This window comes from Pseudonaja textilis, chromosome 5, assembly GCF_049901715.1.
Source record: "Pseudonaja textilis isolate UNSWEBS1 chromosome 5, rPseTex1.2, whole genome shotgun sequence".
In the NCBI taxonomy this organism is placed as follows: domain Eukaryota; kingdom Metazoa; phylum Chordata; class Lepidosauria; order Squamata; family Elapidae; genus Pseudonaja; species Pseudonaja textilis.
This window is the reverse complement of record NC_141994.1, coordinates 50,141,569-50,161,337: the sequence shown is the minus strand read 5'-3', so window position 1 is coordinate 50,161,337 and position 19,769 is coordinate 50,141,569. Positions and strand designations below refer to the sequence as shown.

General features: G+C 41.1%; 1 protein-coding gene across 15 annotated transcripts in view; it reads right to left on the bottom strand.

Annotated features, from left to right (window-relative positions):
* RBFOX2 (RNA binding fox-1 homolog 2) overlaps positions 1-16,011 on the bottom strand; it is a 223,841-nt gene extending 207,830 nt beyond the window's left edge. For 11 of the 15 annotated variants that reach the window (XR_015743894.1, XR_003373619.2, XR_015743892.1 and 8 more), the window contains exon 1: positions 15,401-15,945. Coding sequence is in view for 11 of the 15 variants with exons in the window: in XM_087934838.1 (XP_087790964.1) it covers positions 15,401-15,574 (174 nt within the window). In the remaining 4 variants the exon portion in view is untranslated. Of the gene's footprint in view, positions 1-15,400 lie in introns of all 15 variants that reach the window. The other 4 variants (XM_026695576.2, XM_087934846.1, XM_087934844.1 and 1 more) reach the window with 3 other exon arrangements.
* Between the last annotated feature and the right edge of the window lie 3,758 nt (positions 16,012-19,769).

The window sequence follows — 19,769 nt, the reverse complement described above, 5'->3', positions numbered from 1 at the left end:
GAGCGACCGACAAGTTCACCAGGTCAGTGAATCAGGGCCACCTGGGCCAATGAGGCACCAGGAGCACCAACTTCACCTTCTCCTCCAACATCTTCCAAAGAAAGGCCGGAATTAGAGGAAGACGGGAAAGGCGTAGAGGAGACCTGAGGGCCATCTGCTCTGAAGTGCATTGGTCCCCTCCGCTGCCTGGGTAGAGAACCTGGTGAAGTATCTTTCTAACTGGGCATTCTGGGGGGTGGCGAACAGGTCGACTACTGGGAGACTGAACCTCTTGAACAGTTCCTGGAGCAGGATGGATGGCGGCACCATTCCAAGTGGTCGACCTGGGCTCGACTCAGCCAGTTGGCCTGTGTGTTGTCGATCCCGAGATGTGGTCTCTTCTGAGGGACAGAAGGTGCCAATTCGAGCCAATTGATGGAACGAGTTCTGTCTGCCTGGGACCAACAACCCTGAGCTATCTCGTTTTGCAGATTCACCCCCCCCCCCGCCATAAAGACTTGTATCTGTCATAATCGTTAGTCTTTCTGGCTCTTTGAAAAAATGGCCCTTTCTGATGGCCTGGGACTGCCACCACCAGAAGGAACGTAAGACCAGTGGAGGAACTTGAGCTCTGATAGATGAGTGACTGGTTCCCACCCATTGAAATGGCAGCAGGAACCATTGCAGATTCGGGGCATGGAGACGGGCCTGCGGAATGATGTCTATACAGGAAATCATCTTTCCAAGGAGCTGGGATAGCAGAGACAGTGAAACTGTGTGCTGTTGTCATATCCGGTTGACTAAATCTTTCAAACTCTCCTGATGATCCAGGAAAAGGAAAACGTCACAGGAGATTGTGTCTATGACCGCCCCTAGAGACAGGAGATGGGTGGTCAGTAAAAGATGACTTTTGCTGAAATTTATAGAAAAGCCGTGATCTTGCAGGATCTGCATCGTGGTCTGAAGGTCGCTATTGGTGGAGTGGGTTGAAGATGACTGCATCAGTATATCATCCAAATAGCATTGGACCCTTACGGGAGGGTGCATGGAGACATTGCCAATGCCACCAGAACCTTGGTACATACCCTGGGGGCTGATGAGAGGCCAAATGGAAGGGCCTGGTATTGGTAGTGCTTGTTATTGTAGCAAAACCAAAGGAACTGGAGATGGAGGGGCCAGATCAGGATATGGAGATATGCCTCCATGAGGTCTATAGATGAGGTCGCCCTCCGGGATACTTTCCAGAATAGTCTGGAGGGAGTGCATCTTGAAGCGCCTGTAGGGAATGAACTTGTTCAAGGACTTGAGGTAGAGGATTGCCCTCTGCCCCCCCAAGGCCTTTGGGATCACGAAGTGCTGGGAGTAGAACCCCAGCCCTCATTGATTCACTGGAACCACTTGGATGGCTTTTATGACTACCAGATGTTTAATGGTGGATTCCATGAGGGCCCATCTGGAACTGTCCCGAGAAACTGGACAGCAAACAAAAATCCTCAGAGAATGGGAGAGGAACTCGAGTTGAAGACCCAACCTCACAGTCCTGAGCACCCAGCATCTGTAGTTGACTCTTCCCACCATGAAGCGCAGGCAAGGTGACCTCCGATGGGAGGAGAAAAAAGACAGTCATTTGGACCGTCGGAACAAACAGCTCCTTTGCCTTCAAAGAGCCGCTTACTGGAAAAATACTGCTGCCTGCCTGATTGATCAGGTTGTTGCTCCTGGTGAGGAGGGAATGCCCTCTACCCCCAAGGAAAACGGGTGCCGGATTCTGGCTGGAAGGAAGATGGCCAGAAATACGGTGCCTGATGAAAATCCAACTCTTTACAGACGATGATAAAATCTTCCTTTTGTCCCTGGTTTCAACCAGATATGGTTCCGGGGCGTCCCCAAACAGACTGACGCCCGAACATGGGGCAGAAGCAAGCTTCCATTTCCGATGCAAGTCCGTCTGCCAATTCCGTAGCCACAGAAGGCATCTTGATGCCACCGAAGATGCCATCACTTTAGATGTAAATTCTGCAGAGTTTAGGGTGGTGTCAGCTGTAAACTCTGCTGCAGTGATGATCTTATTTATGTCTTGGTGTGACCTGGTATCACCAGGAGGCAAACAGTCCTGTAGCTGACACAGCCAACACAATGGTGACCTTTTAAAGAATGATGCTGTGGTAGAGGCTTGGACCGCCCAGGCCTGATGTGTTTGTTTAAGAGTCTGTTCTGACCTCTTGTCGTCAGTTTTAAGGACATCTTCTGGTTCTGTTGGAGTTCCAGATGTGGAAACAGAGGCAACCACAGGGGCATCTACTGGCGGCACTAGAAGGACATTGGCCAAGGAAGGGCCCATGTTATAAAAGCGCCTGTCATGAGATATGGGGCGTGGTCCGGACCCTGGAGAAGTGCACTGTTCACGCACCAGATCTAAGAATAACTTGGGTGATGGAAGCATCTCAGCTTGAACAATTGGTTTTGAGAATAAAGAGTCACCCTGGGCAGAGGATTCCCCCGAGGGTTCTGATGCCACCTCATCAGGTTTCAGCTGGGCAGTAACTAGGGCCTTGTGCAAGAGAGACTTGAACAAGGATGGCCTGAAATCGATAGCTTTCTCAGGCTTTAATCCCTCATCTTTTGATAAATTGGAATCTCTAACCTCCCCTTCCTTCTCCTCATACATGGAGGAGTGGCTGTGGTCTGAAGGATCCAGAGAGTCCCTCTCCTCATATTCTCCCCAATCAGATTGAGTGGAAGGAAACATTTGTTCAGGGGGCCTGGAAAACCTCCTCTGTTCAGGAGGGACTACCTGAGGAAAGGCAGGGAAAAACCCTGGGGCGAAGGACTTGCTGATCAATCAGCAATCCCCTGCCTTATGGCCACAGAAACCATATCCTTAATATCCTCAGGCCTGCTACTTATAGGTGGATCCACTGAGTGAAGGCCAGCAGCTGTAGGTGTAAAGGTGGCCTCAGCCCTCTACCTATGGCCACCTTGGGATAAATTACCCTGAGGATTGGATGCTTCTGGAACCCAGATAGCCTCTATGAAACTAGGCCCAGATCTACTCAAATCCTGAGGGAAAAAACCTCAGCTGCTCTCCCTGGGGACCATGCCTGAAGACAACTGGTGGAGCCTAATTCTGCCTCTCCAGCCCTGGATACAGCCTGAGGGCCAGCCTGCAGATCACCAGACTGAGGAGATGGTTGGCTTCGCCCACTTGTCTGCTCCAGGTTCTTTGCAAATTGCTTCTCCAAGGCCGCATAACCTCTTCTCGGCCCTGAGCTCACATTTCAAGGCTTTCTTAGTTGCAAAGGCCTTGGCTTTAATTTTTGCCACTGCCTCTCTTTTGGCTAAATGGCCTCGTTGCCTCCTTCTCTTAGATGGCCTCTGGGAAACCTCGCAGCAATGGGCCTCAGGGCCCAGTTGGTCAGATTGGGCCTGTGTGCTCTCCATTTTAGTGAGGGCTAAACTCTGGAGGCGCATCCCAACAGTCATGTGATCAAAATTTGGATGTTTGATAACTGGCTTGTATTTATGATGCTTGCAGTGTTCCAGGGTTACGTGATCATCTTTTGCCACCTTTTGATCAGAAAACCAATGGAGAAGCCAGGTTTACTTAATAACCATGTTACTAATTTAACAATTATAGTGATTTGGTTAACAAATGTGGCAAGAAAGGTTGTAAAATGGGGCAAAACTCACTTAACTGTCTTGCTTAGCAACAAACATTTTGGGCTCAATTGGTCTCATAAGTCAAAGACTACTGTAAAATTCAAGGAAGAATTCAAATTCATTTTTTCTCTCCCTTCCATTTGAATTAAGAGACCTGCTATACTAAAAAGCAATTTAACTTAAAAAAAAAAGATTTTGAATGCTAGGAGCCCTTCAACACAAAATGTTAAGTATCTTGGAGAAAATGCTTCCTTTCCTTAATAGCAATACCATTAAGCTATTTCTTACACTACTGCAAGGATTTTAAGTTCTCCAGCAGCCATAGGATAACAGTAACTAAACATGTAAAACATTTTAATACCTATGCATTTATGTCCTGCTGTCATGTAGGTATTCTGCAAATTCATTCATATGTACTTGTAGACCAAAACTGGTTTGCAATTTGTAATGCCCTAAATGCCATCTATTATATAGTTCAAGTATATTTGTATGTACAGTATGCACAGTGAAAGTGCAGTACATCAGCAGAAAACTAGATGATGTATTAAGATACTACATAAGCACTGCTAGTATCAGAGACAGAGATACCGCAGGAGGATTATTGAGATTCTATAAAAATGCCCAAATCTTTTAGTATAAACATAGCACATCTGCCATTTAAGGAAACCACTTAGGTCAAACATTTTGCAGCAGCTATTTCATCTGTACAGGAAATAAATCCTGGATTCATACAGCAATCATGATCCGATTTATCCCAATCCCAGCTCAGGCAGCTTTATGCCACTCTGCTAACAAGATCAAGGCAGGTTAAACAGGATTTATCCAGGCTGATCAGAGATGGATTAGATAATGAAACCCAACTACATAAAGCTATCTGCTTCTGAAGGGGATCACGAATGCCACAAAGAAATGCATGGCACAGTGTCTGTACCTCTTGATACCATATATTGTATCAAGATATTGTTTCCAGCTCTGCTCTTTGGCCTGGAATTTAAAATGTCATACATGAAGCATGTTTATATCTAGATGTTTAAGTCTGCTTAAGTACTGAATTACCATACCATTACTTGCTCCTCTGCAATCTAAATCTGTTTGTAGCAATAGAAAACATTAGGATAAAACTGCCAAATCTGGGATGCAAAAATCTATATGTATCTACTAATACCAATTTTATGGATCTATGTTTTTTTCCACTTCATAACTGGCAATTGTATAGTACAAATACCCTGTATTAACCTAGGTTAGGTTCACCCATCTTGCTAAGCCATATTAAGGTTTTTGGGGGTTTTTTTATGTCACTGATGGTGTGAGTCCAGCTATACTTGTAACCCATCATTTATGGGTGTGACTGGTGAACTCAATTCATTCTTATGCAGCATATGCAAACCATTGACTTTCTAATACCGAGTTAGGTAAAAATGGGAACATAGAAGAAATATTATGGCAATTTAATTGTGAAACTTGAAAAATATCAGCAACAAAATCCACTGAAGTAGATATGTCTAATTTTGGTAATTCCAGCTAGCAACTTTGAGAACCTTAGTCTACTCTAATCCATCTGTACAGCACAAGGCTGAGGAATGAAGTGTAGCTTAAAAAGAAAAAAAATGCAGTATTTTCAACATGTCTAATAGGTGATATACAATCATGGAAATTAATTTTATAATTGAAGGTTATACTTGTCATGATATCTACTATTTGTAATAAAATTCCCTGGTTAAAAAGTGATCAACTGCATGCAGTAAGGGAGATCTTTTTAATGATAGTATTAATTCATATAAGAAATCTCATTAAACTGTACTGAAAACCCTGCAAAAAAAACAACAACCCTAAGTTGACAGTAGGGATCTGTCTCCATTTGGGCTGAACAGTAGTAAAGAAACTCTGTATTTGTAGTATAACTAAACTGAAATGTTTACTATTAAGAATAAAGAAATAAGCTTGTAAAACTAATACATTAACATTCTTCCAATAAACAAAAAGGACAAGATAATAATAAAAGGGACAATGCAATGTCCAGGGACACTTTCAAACCTATTGGATTAGATCAATGCATCTGAAATTTCCCTCGTGAAAACTGATTATGAGAACTGGATGACCTTGCTGAATGATATGGAAGGGGAAAAATCATTTCTGGCCTTCATCCAATTCTTCCCTCTTGAAGTTTCTATGCCACTACTCTTGGGATTCAGTAAGGTTCTCCAATGCCCAATGGACCTTTTGGGAAAGAAACAGGTTGCTGGAAAAGTCAAGATCTGTCACACACCACTATATACACCGAAAAGTAAATGGATCCAAACCATAAAGTAGAAGGCTGTTAGAGCAGCATTGGATTTTTCCCCACAACTTGGTTTCTTGGACAAACCAAAAACTTTACACAGGTTGTTTACACAGCCACAGGTGGCTTCCAGTACCCTATCTGTAGTTCCCGGATGGGATGAAAATAAACATTTAAGTCCATCTATTATCTATCTATCAAATTCTTATGGACAACCTTCCCACAAGAAGTGACTTTGGGTGGCATACAACAAATAAGCATTTAAAAGCAATCATTATTTTAAATATATATAAAACAGTATTTATTCAAATACAAACCACTGGAGAGAGCAAATTATGCACAAAGATGGAGCCATGTTAGAATATCACTGGTACCCTGGGACCCCCAATATGATGACTTAGACAAGTCTTGAAGGACTTATGGAACATTAACAGGAGTGGAGCTAACCTCACTTCAGAAGGCGGGAGGGATGTCTCATAAGGTGAGCATCAAAGCCAAGAATCCAGCATTCTACAGCCCACCAAGTGTAAGTTTCTGATAGATAGGACCCAAAGCTTTCCCTCTCTGCCCAATCTAATAGAATGCGCAGAAGTATTTGAGAAGAGAGGGTCTCTCACTAGCACCTTCTATTGAAGCCAGAAACAAGCTGGCAATAATGCAGCTCATGCAGTAGAAGTGTGACAATTGCTATTCTGGAAACAATATAATGGTCTGTCCTATTACCTTCTTCAGCAGTTGAAGCTTATGAATACTCAGGGACAGTCCCATGTAGAGAACACTGCAGTAATTCAATCTGGAGGTGATTAGGGAGTAAATGATTGTGAAATGATTGTGATCCAGGAACAGACGCAACTGAAATACAAAGCTGTGCAAAGGCCCTCCTAACCATAACGGTAATTGTTCCTCAAGCAGGAATTATGGTTCCAAGAGGGTTACCGGGGCAGTGTAACCCCACCCAGCACAAAAGATAGCATAGTTCTAGAACCAGCAGGCCCCCAAAGCTAAAGCCATTCAGTTTTGCCAACAGTCAGATGAAGCCTTTAGTTCCAATCCAGACCATCAAGCTCCAGGCATGGGACAAAATGTTCCTGGCAATGCTTAATTGATCAGACGGGAGATATCTAGTCATCATTATCACACTTCTGTCCCTGCCCCAGAGTCTTAGCTGCTGCCACACTGAAAGCCAGCTGGACATATCTCCAAAAGAGCCAACCCCCTTTCAAACGTAGATCCAGTCCCGGTGATACATATGAGATTATCAATTATTTGATCACTTAATGAGGGAGGCCATATTACAGACCAAACAGGCATTTAGAAACTGCAGTGAAAAACAGGGCTATTGAATGGTTTGCTGATAGGGAGCTGGAATATAAAACCAGAATAAGACAACAGTGTTCCCTGAAAATGGCCCACTTCCTGTCTCACACCATATTTCTCCTGCCCGTCACCATCATTATTATTATGGCCTGCCTCCACACAAATGTCAATTTCATCTCCACATCCAAGACTTAGAACCTACCATTATCCTCTCCAACCATTCTTGTGAGGAGAAGCCAGGCACTCTGAGGCACTTTAGCTTTATAAGGTCTCAGCGCCATCAGGATATCCAGCCATCACCTCCCCCCTTGGTATAATACACTCACATTACATCACATTCATACACATCAAAACTCACAGAAACCCTCCTTTGCTACATTCAGCCCCCCCCCCCCGCCCCCCATATACCTATTTGTCTTCTGGTTCTCACCCAGAAAAAAGGAACAAAGCATTGATTCACAGTCAAAAGATGGAGCCACATCATTTTCTTTCTTCTCCCTTTCCTTCCTATTCAGGGCTATCCACAGGGAAGGCAAAAGTAGTTTCCATTGGGAAAGGGGGATACACAGCAGCCTGCCACTCTGCTGTAACACCGTCCACAGCACTCTGCTTCTGTCTAAGCCTCCAAAGCCCCCACCCTTCAAAAAAGAAAAATAGTGCAGGAAGAGGCCAGTAAATAACAAAGGTGTTTAGCAGCAGCAGCAGCAATGAAATGGTGAGAAAATAACACCTCCATGTAGTTGAATGCAGGTATCAGTCAAAGCTAGGTGTACAAATAGAGCCAACAGAGCCTGTGGTGTGGCCCATTCTCCAGCCCATTTCATAGCCCAGACCTTCAGAGAGCAGTCCAAAGGGATACCATAGGAAGGAGAGATACAATTTGAATAAATATTCTTAACCAATGTTGAACTTGCACTCAACAAATAGTCAAAAATTATCCTCTTTTGCTGTGTTTTAAGGGACAAAATGGATACTCTTAAGTGTCTGTGAACACTAAATTGTTTTCCTTAAGTGTAACCTAAGGTCCCAAAAACATATAGGGCCCAAACATTTTAAGACTGTTCACCCCAGTGGTGATTAGAGCACCACCAACCAAATTTGCCCGTATATGGGCCCATATATGGGAGAAAGAGGAAATTCAGCCCAAAAAAGTTTTCCCATGTTGATATAAGGCAAATAATAAAAACAAGTTAACCATGTTATAATTTAGCACAATGCCAAACTAACATGGATCTTACAGCTTCTCACTTACAAATAGTCACACTTCAGTCCTGGTTAAAATCACAATTTCATGACCCCGCATGACAAACCAATCATAAATTCAGCCAAGGAAACCCTTGCATAGGGAATATTTGCCTTTTAGCATTACAGGAAAATAAAAGATATACTCTATATATGGTAGATGGAGGAAAGAACATTGCCTTTACATTGTTGGGAAACAGTAGGGGTGAGCAATTTGAAAATCAGGGGTTCTGTGAGCTGCACAGTGCCATTTTAAAGTCACTATCAAAATGGCTGAATTTCAGAAGCACAGTTTCAGGCTATTTTCTGCAGTTGGGGAAAGGGATTGGGGTTAGGACAAGTGTGTCCTGCAAAAATCACCTACTCTCACTGCCACCATTAAAAAAAAACATTAAAAATGAAAACTGAAAATTGTTCCTCAGCCATTCTCCCTTTCTTCCTCCCATCCTTCATTACTTCCTTCATGTTTTCTTCCTTCCTTCTTTTCTTCATTCCCTCACTCCCTTCCTCCTCTTCTTCCTTTCCTTTCTCCGACTTCCTTCCAGCAATATTGAGTTAGGACTTCCTGCTGACTTTCCCACAAGGAAACTTAATGGCTTAAGTTTAATAGATAATAATCAGTGGACTTAAAATAATAATGGGTGTCACAGGAATTAAGCATGGTTCATGGCAATATGGTGGGGGTTTAGGATGGGTGTGTAGGTATGCATGAGAGGTCCAGTGGAAGCTGGGAAAGGCACGTAGGGGCTGCAGGCCAGGAAAGGTGCACAGGGGGTATGTAAGAGTTGCCGTGGGCATCAGGAAGAACATGTGGGAAGTTATCAGGAGTGCTGGAAATGACAATCATGTGATTGTGGCTGATTGTGGCAGCACAGTAGCACCAACTTTCCAAAATTTCATTCAAATGGGAGTAATGGATCCTGGATTTTGGACGCATTTTGTAAGTTATCCCATTTGAAATACATTGAATCAAAAATTGTTGCCCTATGATGTATCATTTCACCAATTATGAGCAAACAGACCTGAGAGTTCTAACAGCATATACAATACATAAATGGTATGTCAGAAGATCACACCATAATTCATATTCCAGCAAATGCTTCTCAAGGGACATCTGTCAACTAAGCATCGGTATGTATAAAAAACAACAGGGAATCTAGATTCTGACTCAATTTTTCTTCCAAATTCACTGAATGTTCTTAAATCTGGAACTATATTATCAAAACAAGCTTTTAAAAAATTTAAAAGGTGAGCAAGCCTTAATATCTAAAACATTTTTTAAAAGTAGCAGAAATATGCAAATATTCAAAAAGTACTACTATTGTAGTGTCATGTCAACAACAGGATGAGTACCCATGGCACCTACTTACTTCTCTTAGGAAAGCTAGCAACATATTATATTTCTGTTAAATATCATTTTGTTTTAGGCAATTTTTCTGATTACAGAACAAACTAGCTTTATAGTTCAGAATGAAGTATCCACAACAACTCGGGACTTCTGGTTTGAAGGGCTTCGGCGAGCCCAGACAGAAATCCGCAATCGTGCGCAATTTCTGTCTAGGGTTGCCGCTGGAGCTCCCCGAGCCGGCTGGTTTCGTGGCTAAGCCACCTCGTAGAGGTGGTGAAGAGGGGGGAGACAGCCAGCAGGGTTGAGGAGAGCCAGATCTCTCCTCCTCAGCTGGCCATTACTCCCTTTCCCGAAGGCGGTTGCAGCGGTGGTCAGAAATGGCCACCACAAAGGAGAACTTGACTGGAAAAGAATGTGCAGGAGGAAGATAAGAAGTGAAAGTTTTGGCTGACCTGGTTAAATTGCAAAAGCAACAACTAAGGTACCCTAGAATTTAAACTTACAAAAAATAACATCGCTCCCAAAGAGTCGGAAGCAGCGAAGGAAAGTTAAAAGGGAAAGGTTTGGCTTTTTTTTTTCTTCTCTCTCCTTCCCTATACTGACAACTAAGAGATTTAAACAAGAAATCAGAAAAATCCGCTTTGACATCAATAGGCAATTAAGCTGAAAATAAAACAAAATGCCAAAGGGATAGTAAAGATTTCTGGACATTAAAAACTTTCTTTTTCATAAGCAGGAAGGGAGAGAAAAAGAATAAGGGCAGGATCTGGAAGAGGGAGGAGACTGCCTGGAATTAAAAAGAATCTAAAGTAAAACTTCAGCAAGATTTCTAAAAGATACATTTTAATTGAAACTTTGAAACTAAATAGTAACCCCAGGAACAGAAAGTGGAAAAAAAAGAGCAAAAAAGAAACCGCTTGTGTGTATTTGGATTATTTGGTGATCTTTGGATTCTTGGTTATTACATTTGAATGACTAAAATCAATCGGGTGGTTGTTTAAAAATTTATACAATGGCACCACTTCTAGATGAACTGAAAATGGAACTTAAAAAGTACAAAGAAAAATAATTCAAAAAATAAGTGTAATACTAGAAAGCAACAGAAAAGGGGAATACAGAAGAGAGAAATAGAGGTAGAGAGACAAGGGGGTAAAAAGGGGAGACAGAAGAAGAGAGGGAAGAAGGAAAGGAAAAGAAGTTACAAAGGACCGGAGCAAGATATAGAGAAACAGGACCTATTTAGAGATAATGGGTAAAAATCTAACTGAAAAAGGGATTCTGTAAAGGTACATAAGATTGTATTGTTATATTAGTAATAGAAATAATTTTAGAAAATTGGAAACAACGTATGATTAAAATGAGGATAAAATAGTGTAATTTAGTGAAATGTTTGTGAATAAAATAAGTGAGATAAAATAAATGAGAAAATTGAATTAGGAATGAATGGGAACATTTTAATTAATGTTTTCTAAAATATAAGTGAAGGGAGGGGGAATTAACTATGGAAAGCTTATAATTGTTCCCATAGAAGTATGATATTTAATTGGAAAGTAATGTTAAAGATGTTAAGACTTTAATGAATATTAATATTAATGATAGAATTGACTTGGAATGGAATGTTGTCTTAATTATATACATTTATAATTTTTTTCTTTTTTTAAGACTACAGTGTGTATTTTAAGAATGTACCAAGCAGAATCCGAATGGAAGTTATGTATTATATTGAATGTTACAACTTTAGGGAAAAGATATAAAGGCGTCATACTCCAATCAGTAACTACAGGAGAAATTTTGTTTAATGAGAAAAGATAATAGATAATTGAAACAGGACAGACAAAAAATATAAATACAATGATTTGAATTGAAATGAGATAATTAAAATAAAATTGAGAAAATTAAAAGAGGGGAGAAGCTATGCAGAAAATGTAAAATAGTAATAAGATATGGAATAGAATATAAAAAGAGCATGAACCTGAATTTGTGTCTGTACGAAGAAATGTAACCCGGGATTACATTACTTTCAAAAAAAAAAATGTTTTATTTGTATTTTTTTTCTCTTTGTGAAAACTCAAATAAAATTTACAAAAAAAAAAGAAGTATCCACAACAACTTATCTGCTCTTCAAACAGTTAAAACTATCAAAGATGGTGCAGCCTCCTGTTTCATAAGTTCAGGTGTTACTAAACACATAAAAATTCTGACATTTTCAAAATTCTGACATATGTAACAGCCATCATACTATTTCCTTCAGGATATGTTATGCAAAGTGCACAAAAAAGTAAACAGTAGTAAACAAAAGAAAATAGATAGGAGATAAAACAAACGGAAAGAAAATTTAACTAGATCAAGTCGAAGGGCAAAATTCATATTCCCCCAAGTCAAATTGTATATTTCAATAAATCTCTACAGTGAATGATACAATTTCCAGCATGAAATGCCTACTTATTATATGTGAAATCATATGGAGATTCAAAATTAGAAAAGAGTGAATATAGTACAGTAGATGTTTGAAAATTTTCCCTTGGCAGAAGTAGTAGTTTATTTCCTTTAAACTGATAAATCTTTTTGTTCCCCCTTTGAGAATTCTTGTTCACTATTACTTATAAAAAAAATTCTACCTCAGAAATAATCAGGATTCTTGCAGGCACTGCAAGTTTGAGATCTCCCCCCAGATTTTCAATAATATTCCACCAGGACCTGAATAGGCCATTTCAAAACATTTTTCCTCTTTCCTATAGTTCAGGGGTCCCCAACCTCTGGTTCATGGACTGGCACTGGGCCCCGCAAACAAGCAAAGCCCCATCCAGTATCTCTCCATAGTACCAGTCCCTGGTACCCCAAAGGATTGGGGCCGATGTAAGTAACTTAATGTTAATTTGGTAGTATGTTTCAGATTGCTGTCTACCAAAACATCCAAGATCTTTTCAGCTTTAGCTTGAAGACCAAGAAAAACCTCACTAAAATAGTCTCCCAAACTGGCCAGAACTACAAAACAGAATCTGTTCATTTTGGAATTAAGTGAAGCATATAATTTGATCTAAAGTTTTTCATGTAAGTGTATTTCCCCATATTGTTCTAACCTGGCTAACTATCCTTGCTTCCATCATGCACATACACCAATTTATACATTATCTATTATTTAAACTTCTCACTTTTTAAAATATCTCATCAATTACATTTAATTATAATATTCTTGCTCTTCCTTTTCTTTTCAACTTATTCACTCTTCCTTCATATATTGTTCTACAACTTGAATGTATCCTTTCTATATGACTAAACCATTTCAAGGTACTCCTTTCATCGCCTCAAGATCCTTTGTTTCCTAATTAAATCAGAATTTTTCAAATGAAAAACTATTGGAAAATAAAATTAATTTATAATTTACATGCAGTATTTTATTCAGGAGTTCAGGGCACAATAGATAGCATTCCTTATTTCTATTTTCCCCCACAATAACCCTGTGAGGCTGGTTGGGCTAAGGGAGAATGAATCATTCATGAGGACAGATTACAATCTAAGTCTTCTCAATGCCATTCCAACAACATAACCACTACATCACACTGATTCACTAAACCAGGATCTTCTGCATGAAATTGTAGCATCTGTGGACAGTAGAGCCAAAGAATGCTATCAACCATTAACACTGTTTCCATAAGAAGAAACGGGAAAATCCATTTGAAGCATACAGCTATATACAGTTGACTATTCATTTTATTTCAATTCTGTTCTTTTTTTTTTTTGTAAACTAGTGAAGAATCTTGAAGGCTTGTCAAAGAACACTTATCTTAGAATCGGTTTCCTTATAAGACCTCATGTCCTATTCTACAAATCCCTCTATTATGGTCATCACAACTAAGTAGCGGTGCCTATCATTTTCACCCAAGCCACGTGTTTCAAGTTAGCAACGGTGGTAAATGGACATAAAACTGGCAGAATTTCTAAAGGTAACATGAATATTTATTCAAAGCACTATTTAATTCTTCTAATTTTAATTGCTTGTAGCACTTTTTTAGTTTTTAATCATGTTGTAAGCGGCCCAGAGTTGCTGTATCAATGAGATCTGTGGCATAAAAGTTTAACAAATAAATATGAATCCAGGCCTGTATGTCAAAATGCAACAAAAGCTACACGTAATTCAAAATATAATTGTACTGTATATTAAAATATATCAAGATTCTTTTTCACGTAAAATCTTTGCTCTGATTGAGTTTGCCATTCTTATGGCAAGCTGCATTATCTCTGAACAGAGATACTGAATCCAAAATCCATATTGAGACAACAGCCCCATCATGTCAACTCCAGATTACAAAATAGCATGTACCCTTTTGAAACTTCTGGAACTTTTCATATAACGTGATGATAAAATAAACCTTTCAAAAAAGGGAGGTGGCAAATGCTGTACAACTCGTGCCCCCAAAAGGGTTTTGGTTGCTCTTTATTTTTTGTTTTGTTTTAATTGGTGCACATCTGCACTTACTTTATGTAGGAAATGTCAGTTGCTCTTTGGTCAGATGAGTTGGCCAATATATAATATGAATGAACTCTGTTTGCTAGCTTTATTATGAACAAACATTTATTTTTTCAAAGAACCCACAGATTCACCTTTGGGTTATGACTCACAGTAAATTCAACTGAATTCCATTTGAAATACAATCCTAGGAATGTCCATTCAAAAATAAGTTATTCAAGGTTCAACGGGGCTAACAGTACACTGCTACACATGTCTGTTACAAAAATAAGTTCTTCAGTGTGAGGCTTACTTCCAGAAAGGTATGGATAAGATTACATCCTTGCACCCAGATGAGTATTATCTAGCTGCAGTTTTAGACAGAAACAAACAAGACCAAAGGGGTCTGCTAAAACACTGGCTACAGTTCTTCCAAAACTAAATCACCAAGGCATGGGAGACCTAAGAAATTTTCTTAAAGATCGAAATATGGCTCTAGATGAGATACCTTCAAAGAAGAATCCTCACTATTTACTGGACTACAATCAACTTTTACTGGGGGTAGTGGAAGCTGCAAATCAACACACCTTCAGGTTACCACCCTGAGGAAATCTAATCCAGATGAAAAGATGACCTTGTAACCTATATAGCAACCACATCTTGTGCTCTTCCCACTCCAGATTTCCTCATTCTGATTAGTCCTTCGAAATTTCCACAATGGATGAGGCTTCCCAGCACGTGGCCGTGAAACAAAACACAGGTCTACCTGCAATTGTTGTGACAACCTTCTACGTCCACTACCACCCGTGTCCCAGCCAGGAAGCAGCTCTGTACCCGGAGCCCTCGGTTCGTGATTATTCTTGGCCCCAAGGGAGCCCGTGGGGTATTTAAGCTCTCCTCCTCTCCAAGCCCAAAGCCCAGTGGGGGCTCCTGGGCCTCTCCTATTTCCAAATGCCCGCCTGCTCGCTTGGCTGCACCCACCCACCCTCGACACCAAAGCGGGCACCCAGGCGGCTGCCCGAGCCCCGCTGAGCCCACCCGCGCTGCGCGTGAACGTGCGCGAGGGAAGCGCGCCTTTTACGGCCACCGAGGGACCCTCCAGGGTGACGCCGCCGCCGCCAATGCTAACCTGCATGCCGCCTCCGTCCACCTCAGCCTCCGTCCGCAGCCTCTTGCTTTGGCCGCTCTCGGCTCCGTCCCCGCCGGGCATGGGCTGCTCCAGTTCGGACTCCCGCTTGACCCCTCGAGGGGCTGGGACGCCGACGCCGGGCACGAGCTGCTGGTGCTGGATGCCCTCCGCCATCCGAGCCGGACCCCGGCCGCCCCGCTTCCCCAAGGGGGAGCCGCTGCAGCCGCTGCCGCCGCCGCCGCCTCGGCTTCACAGTCCCCACAAGCCGACCACCGATCGCGCGCTCTCCGCCGCGGCTCTCAGGCCCAGCCCGCCGGGTCCAGGCAGGACCCCTGGGAGCACGGCTGGGAAGGTCTCTGCCCCCGCCGAGGGGAGCCCTGCGAGCAGACGGGCCCCAGCGGAAGCCCCCGCCGCAAGACACCTCGGACACGGGCCCGTGAAAGCCCCGGAGGAAGTCGCGGCGGCCCCAGCAAGAGCAATCGCCGCCAGAGACGTGGAGGGGGAGGAAGAGAGGCCGAAGCCCTCCGATAGTCTTCGGAAAGGCCAGAGGAGTTACGGCTCCCCACGATCCCCTCCTTCCTCCCCGTTCGGCAATCTTCGTAAATGCCGAAGAGGGGGCGGGGCAAGGGCGGGGAAGGGCGGAGCTACTGGCGGTACTTGATACTTCGCCGGGAAGGGCGGCTCGGCTGGCACGTTGAGGGGACGGAAGGCCGGAGGTGGCTGATTTTGTCGGGCAACGGCAGAGGAAGCCAGGCGCTCGGGGCGGCAGGGTTCTTCCCCCATTCCCCCCCCCCCCCAGCTAGGGCGGTGCAAGATGAGTGAAGATCTTTGGGTCTCTATTTTATGGCTAAACAATCAGCGTCCTCTCTGTCTGCCTCTCTCCACTCGAAGAAACCGCGCTAGACTCACATTCCTTAGTTCCGTATAATCGCTTCCCCTTTTCCCGGGGTTCCAATTTGCGACCATAAATACTTCAAACGCTAAACCCGCAAGTTTACCGCGAAGTTTATGGAATATAATTTGGAGATGCAGCATGGTTTAGGATTGTATTTTCTGCGTATTGGAAGGCACTTTTAATTATTTATTTCTGTGTACGCACTTACATACACTCTGTCTTTCCCTGTGTTCAAGCCCTCCTGAAGTCTTTGCATTAGATACAGAAGGATCGAAAAGGAAATCCGATGATCGGTGGGTGCCAAAAATCTTGCTAAGTTGGAGAAGACTTTTAGGGAGATCATTACTGTGCTTGACCGTTTGAACATAGCAGAGATTAGGTGTGGGAACAATATGGTAGATACTATTGGGGTGCTGAAAATTCTGCATGTTCAACCATTGTTAAACTTGTTTGAAAAGATTGTATAAAAGCATATTTGACAAGGTAGTAAAAGATCACTGTTGTGCAGTGTTTCTCAAGTTTGGCATGATGGCTGGGGAATTCTACAACTTTAAAAGTCCATATCTTAAGTTGCCAAACTTGAGAAACACTGCCTAGTGAGTTGAGCTGACCAGGAAGTAGGTGTGTGTAACATTGCCTTCCTATGTCACAAATCAGACAGTAGAAGAAAAGTTCTTATTCTTAAGGGAGATTTCATGACAGAACTCAGTCCCTGGAGTTTGGTGGGTTTTTTTTTTTTTCAGATCTAAAGGTCTGGTAAATAGAAAGGTTGCAGAATAATAAAGAAACATGTAACTGAAAAAAAAAGTGAAATCCAATCCCAGCTTGTATATTAGAACAGTATTTCTCACTGTTGAAGATCTAGGCATTTCAACTCCTACAATTCCCCAGTTAGCCATGATGACTGGAGAATTCTGGGAGTTAAAGGCCACACATCTTCAAGTGGCCAATGTTGAGAAACAAAAATTCTTGTGACTTTTCTATCATTTTCTCAAGGGCAGTATTTTTTAAGAGACAAAAGAAAGTTACCATACATATATACACTGTGTGAATATATATACTGTGTGAATGTGTGTGTGTATATATGTATGGGGGGATAAGCAATCATTCCTGTGTAGTTGAAGTCAGTTTTGAACCATATTTGATGCATGAATAAATAAGACAACCCAATATATAATTTTGCTTCAAGTTTGTATCTTTGGCAGTCATATTTAGTTTTGTTGGTAAACTGTTCTCTGGTCCTAAAATTTGCCTTCTAAAATTTGAAAATTCTTTTCCCTGACTTTTTCATTAGATTACAAAATCTAATATAGTACTTTATTGTTTTGACAGTATAATACATATTATGAAAACTTTTTCACACAAAAATGTGTTTGATATGTGACTACTGCTGAACACATGCACTTTGCATTTTCTATGCTGCAAACTAAAATGTAGCATAAAAATACCATATCCAAATATTAGTCATGTCAGTCCTATAATTGCTTTGATATTGCAGATTCCAGAACTTCCAATGAATGTGTTCAGCAGTTTTCAAGAGTTTCAGACTAAGATCTGTACAAGCTCTGCATTGAGGTGTCAGGGATTAAATCTGAGAATGTAATTGCATGCAAGGAACATGGTATTAAATTTGTTCCTTTTCATCATAGAATTACTGTATAAATAGCTTCAGTGTTTCTGACACTTAATTTTACCTCATTCTTATTTAAAATATTCCAAATTTCTCTCTTCCTACACAACTTGGAATTATTTGCCCATTAACAAATCCATTTGTTGAGCATGTGTAGTTCCACCCCTTATACCTGGATAAGTATTTCCAATATTGAAGTAACGTAATTTACAGAATAAATGTTCTCTAGCAATAAGACTTCCCACATCTACCTCACTATCTCCATTACAACAAGGACAAAACTTCCTGGATTCTGGAGAGAAAGATGAATGTTCAGTAGCAGAACATAATTATGTTAAGTTCAAGATGATTTGGAGGCAGATCTTTTCAGTTGTCCATTGTATTCCCTTCTGAGAAGACTGTATGATGTCTCTCCTTGCAGCACCAAACTAAAATAGTGATTTTCTTGTGCCTTTGAATTTCTTTGTTAGTGCATGGTATTTAAAGGCATTTTACATTTATGGTATTTGTATTTTTTAAAAGTAGTAACTTTTTGTTTTTAATGTATATTGCCCAACAGCTATTACTATAAAATGACTAACAATAAATAAGTGCAGCAAAGTCATTTCCTTGCAGCTTGTTTCCCAACTTTCTAACAATGGCTTGAATCTCTCCACTGCATATAATATAAAAACATCCCTTCATATATTTAAAGTTTTCTCAATCTTGTCTTCCCAAGACTTGGGGTGTGAAGGTTTTCTTGTATTTGATCTCTATAAAACACAGGTATAATCTTGGCTACAAGGCAATCAAACTGATCATTCCTAGAGGAGATCAACCCTGACTACTCTTTAGAAGGCCAGATCCTGAAGATGAAACTCAAAATACTTTGGCCACCTAATGAGAAGGAAGGACTCTCTGGAGAAGAGCCTAATGCTGGGAACGATTGATGGTAAAAGAAGACGACGACAAAGAAGGAGGTGGCTGGATGGATTCTCTGAAGCAGTCGGCATGAGCTTAAATGGACTTTGGGGATGGTAGAGGACAGGAAGGCCTGGAGACCGTTTTCCATGGGGTCGCGATGGGTCAGACACGACTTCGCGACTAACAATAACAACAAATAATCTTGGCAATGTACAAGTTTATGTAGGCAGGGGTTCACAAAAACTGAGTAAGACATCCTTTCTCAGCACTTTTTAAATTCTTTTCCTCCCCATTCCCCTTCTGTTTCAAGCTGTATCAATGTTTTAGCCTGACATGTTGTATGTATCAGCCACTATAAGTTTATGTTGCAGTATGTCATGCAACTCCTAATCAAACTCCATGTCCTATCTTGATATATAGTTTCAACACAAGATGCAGTGCATAATCTCAGTTGTGTCTTCATAAACTTGAAGAAAAGCAATCTTGAAATACTGTTCAGCCAATTGAGCTCTAGAAGGGATCTCGGAGTGACTAAATTTCCCTTTGGAGGGCCTGAGCATAATTGTATTTTAGCCCTTGCGTCCAATATCAATAAATCCTTTCAGTTTTGGTCTTGAGCCTTCCTACCATCCCCTGCCCCTGAATATCACAATGTTATGTTTCTTCAGGTCATAAAATTATAAACATACCATCTGGAAGAGAATCATTACTTAATACATGTGATCTACTTAGCATAGTGCTTTTTCTTTTTAAAATAATGTTGGAATTTAACTTGATTGCAGAACATAGTTTAAGAGCTGTTTTTATTGTGATTTTAAGATTATTTTATGAATTGTTCTACACTCATCTAAAAGGAATATAAACATCTAAACTATGAACTAATTTGAAGTGCTGCACTTTGTTTTCAAATGCATCCTTTTCATTATTTTAAAAGGTATCCT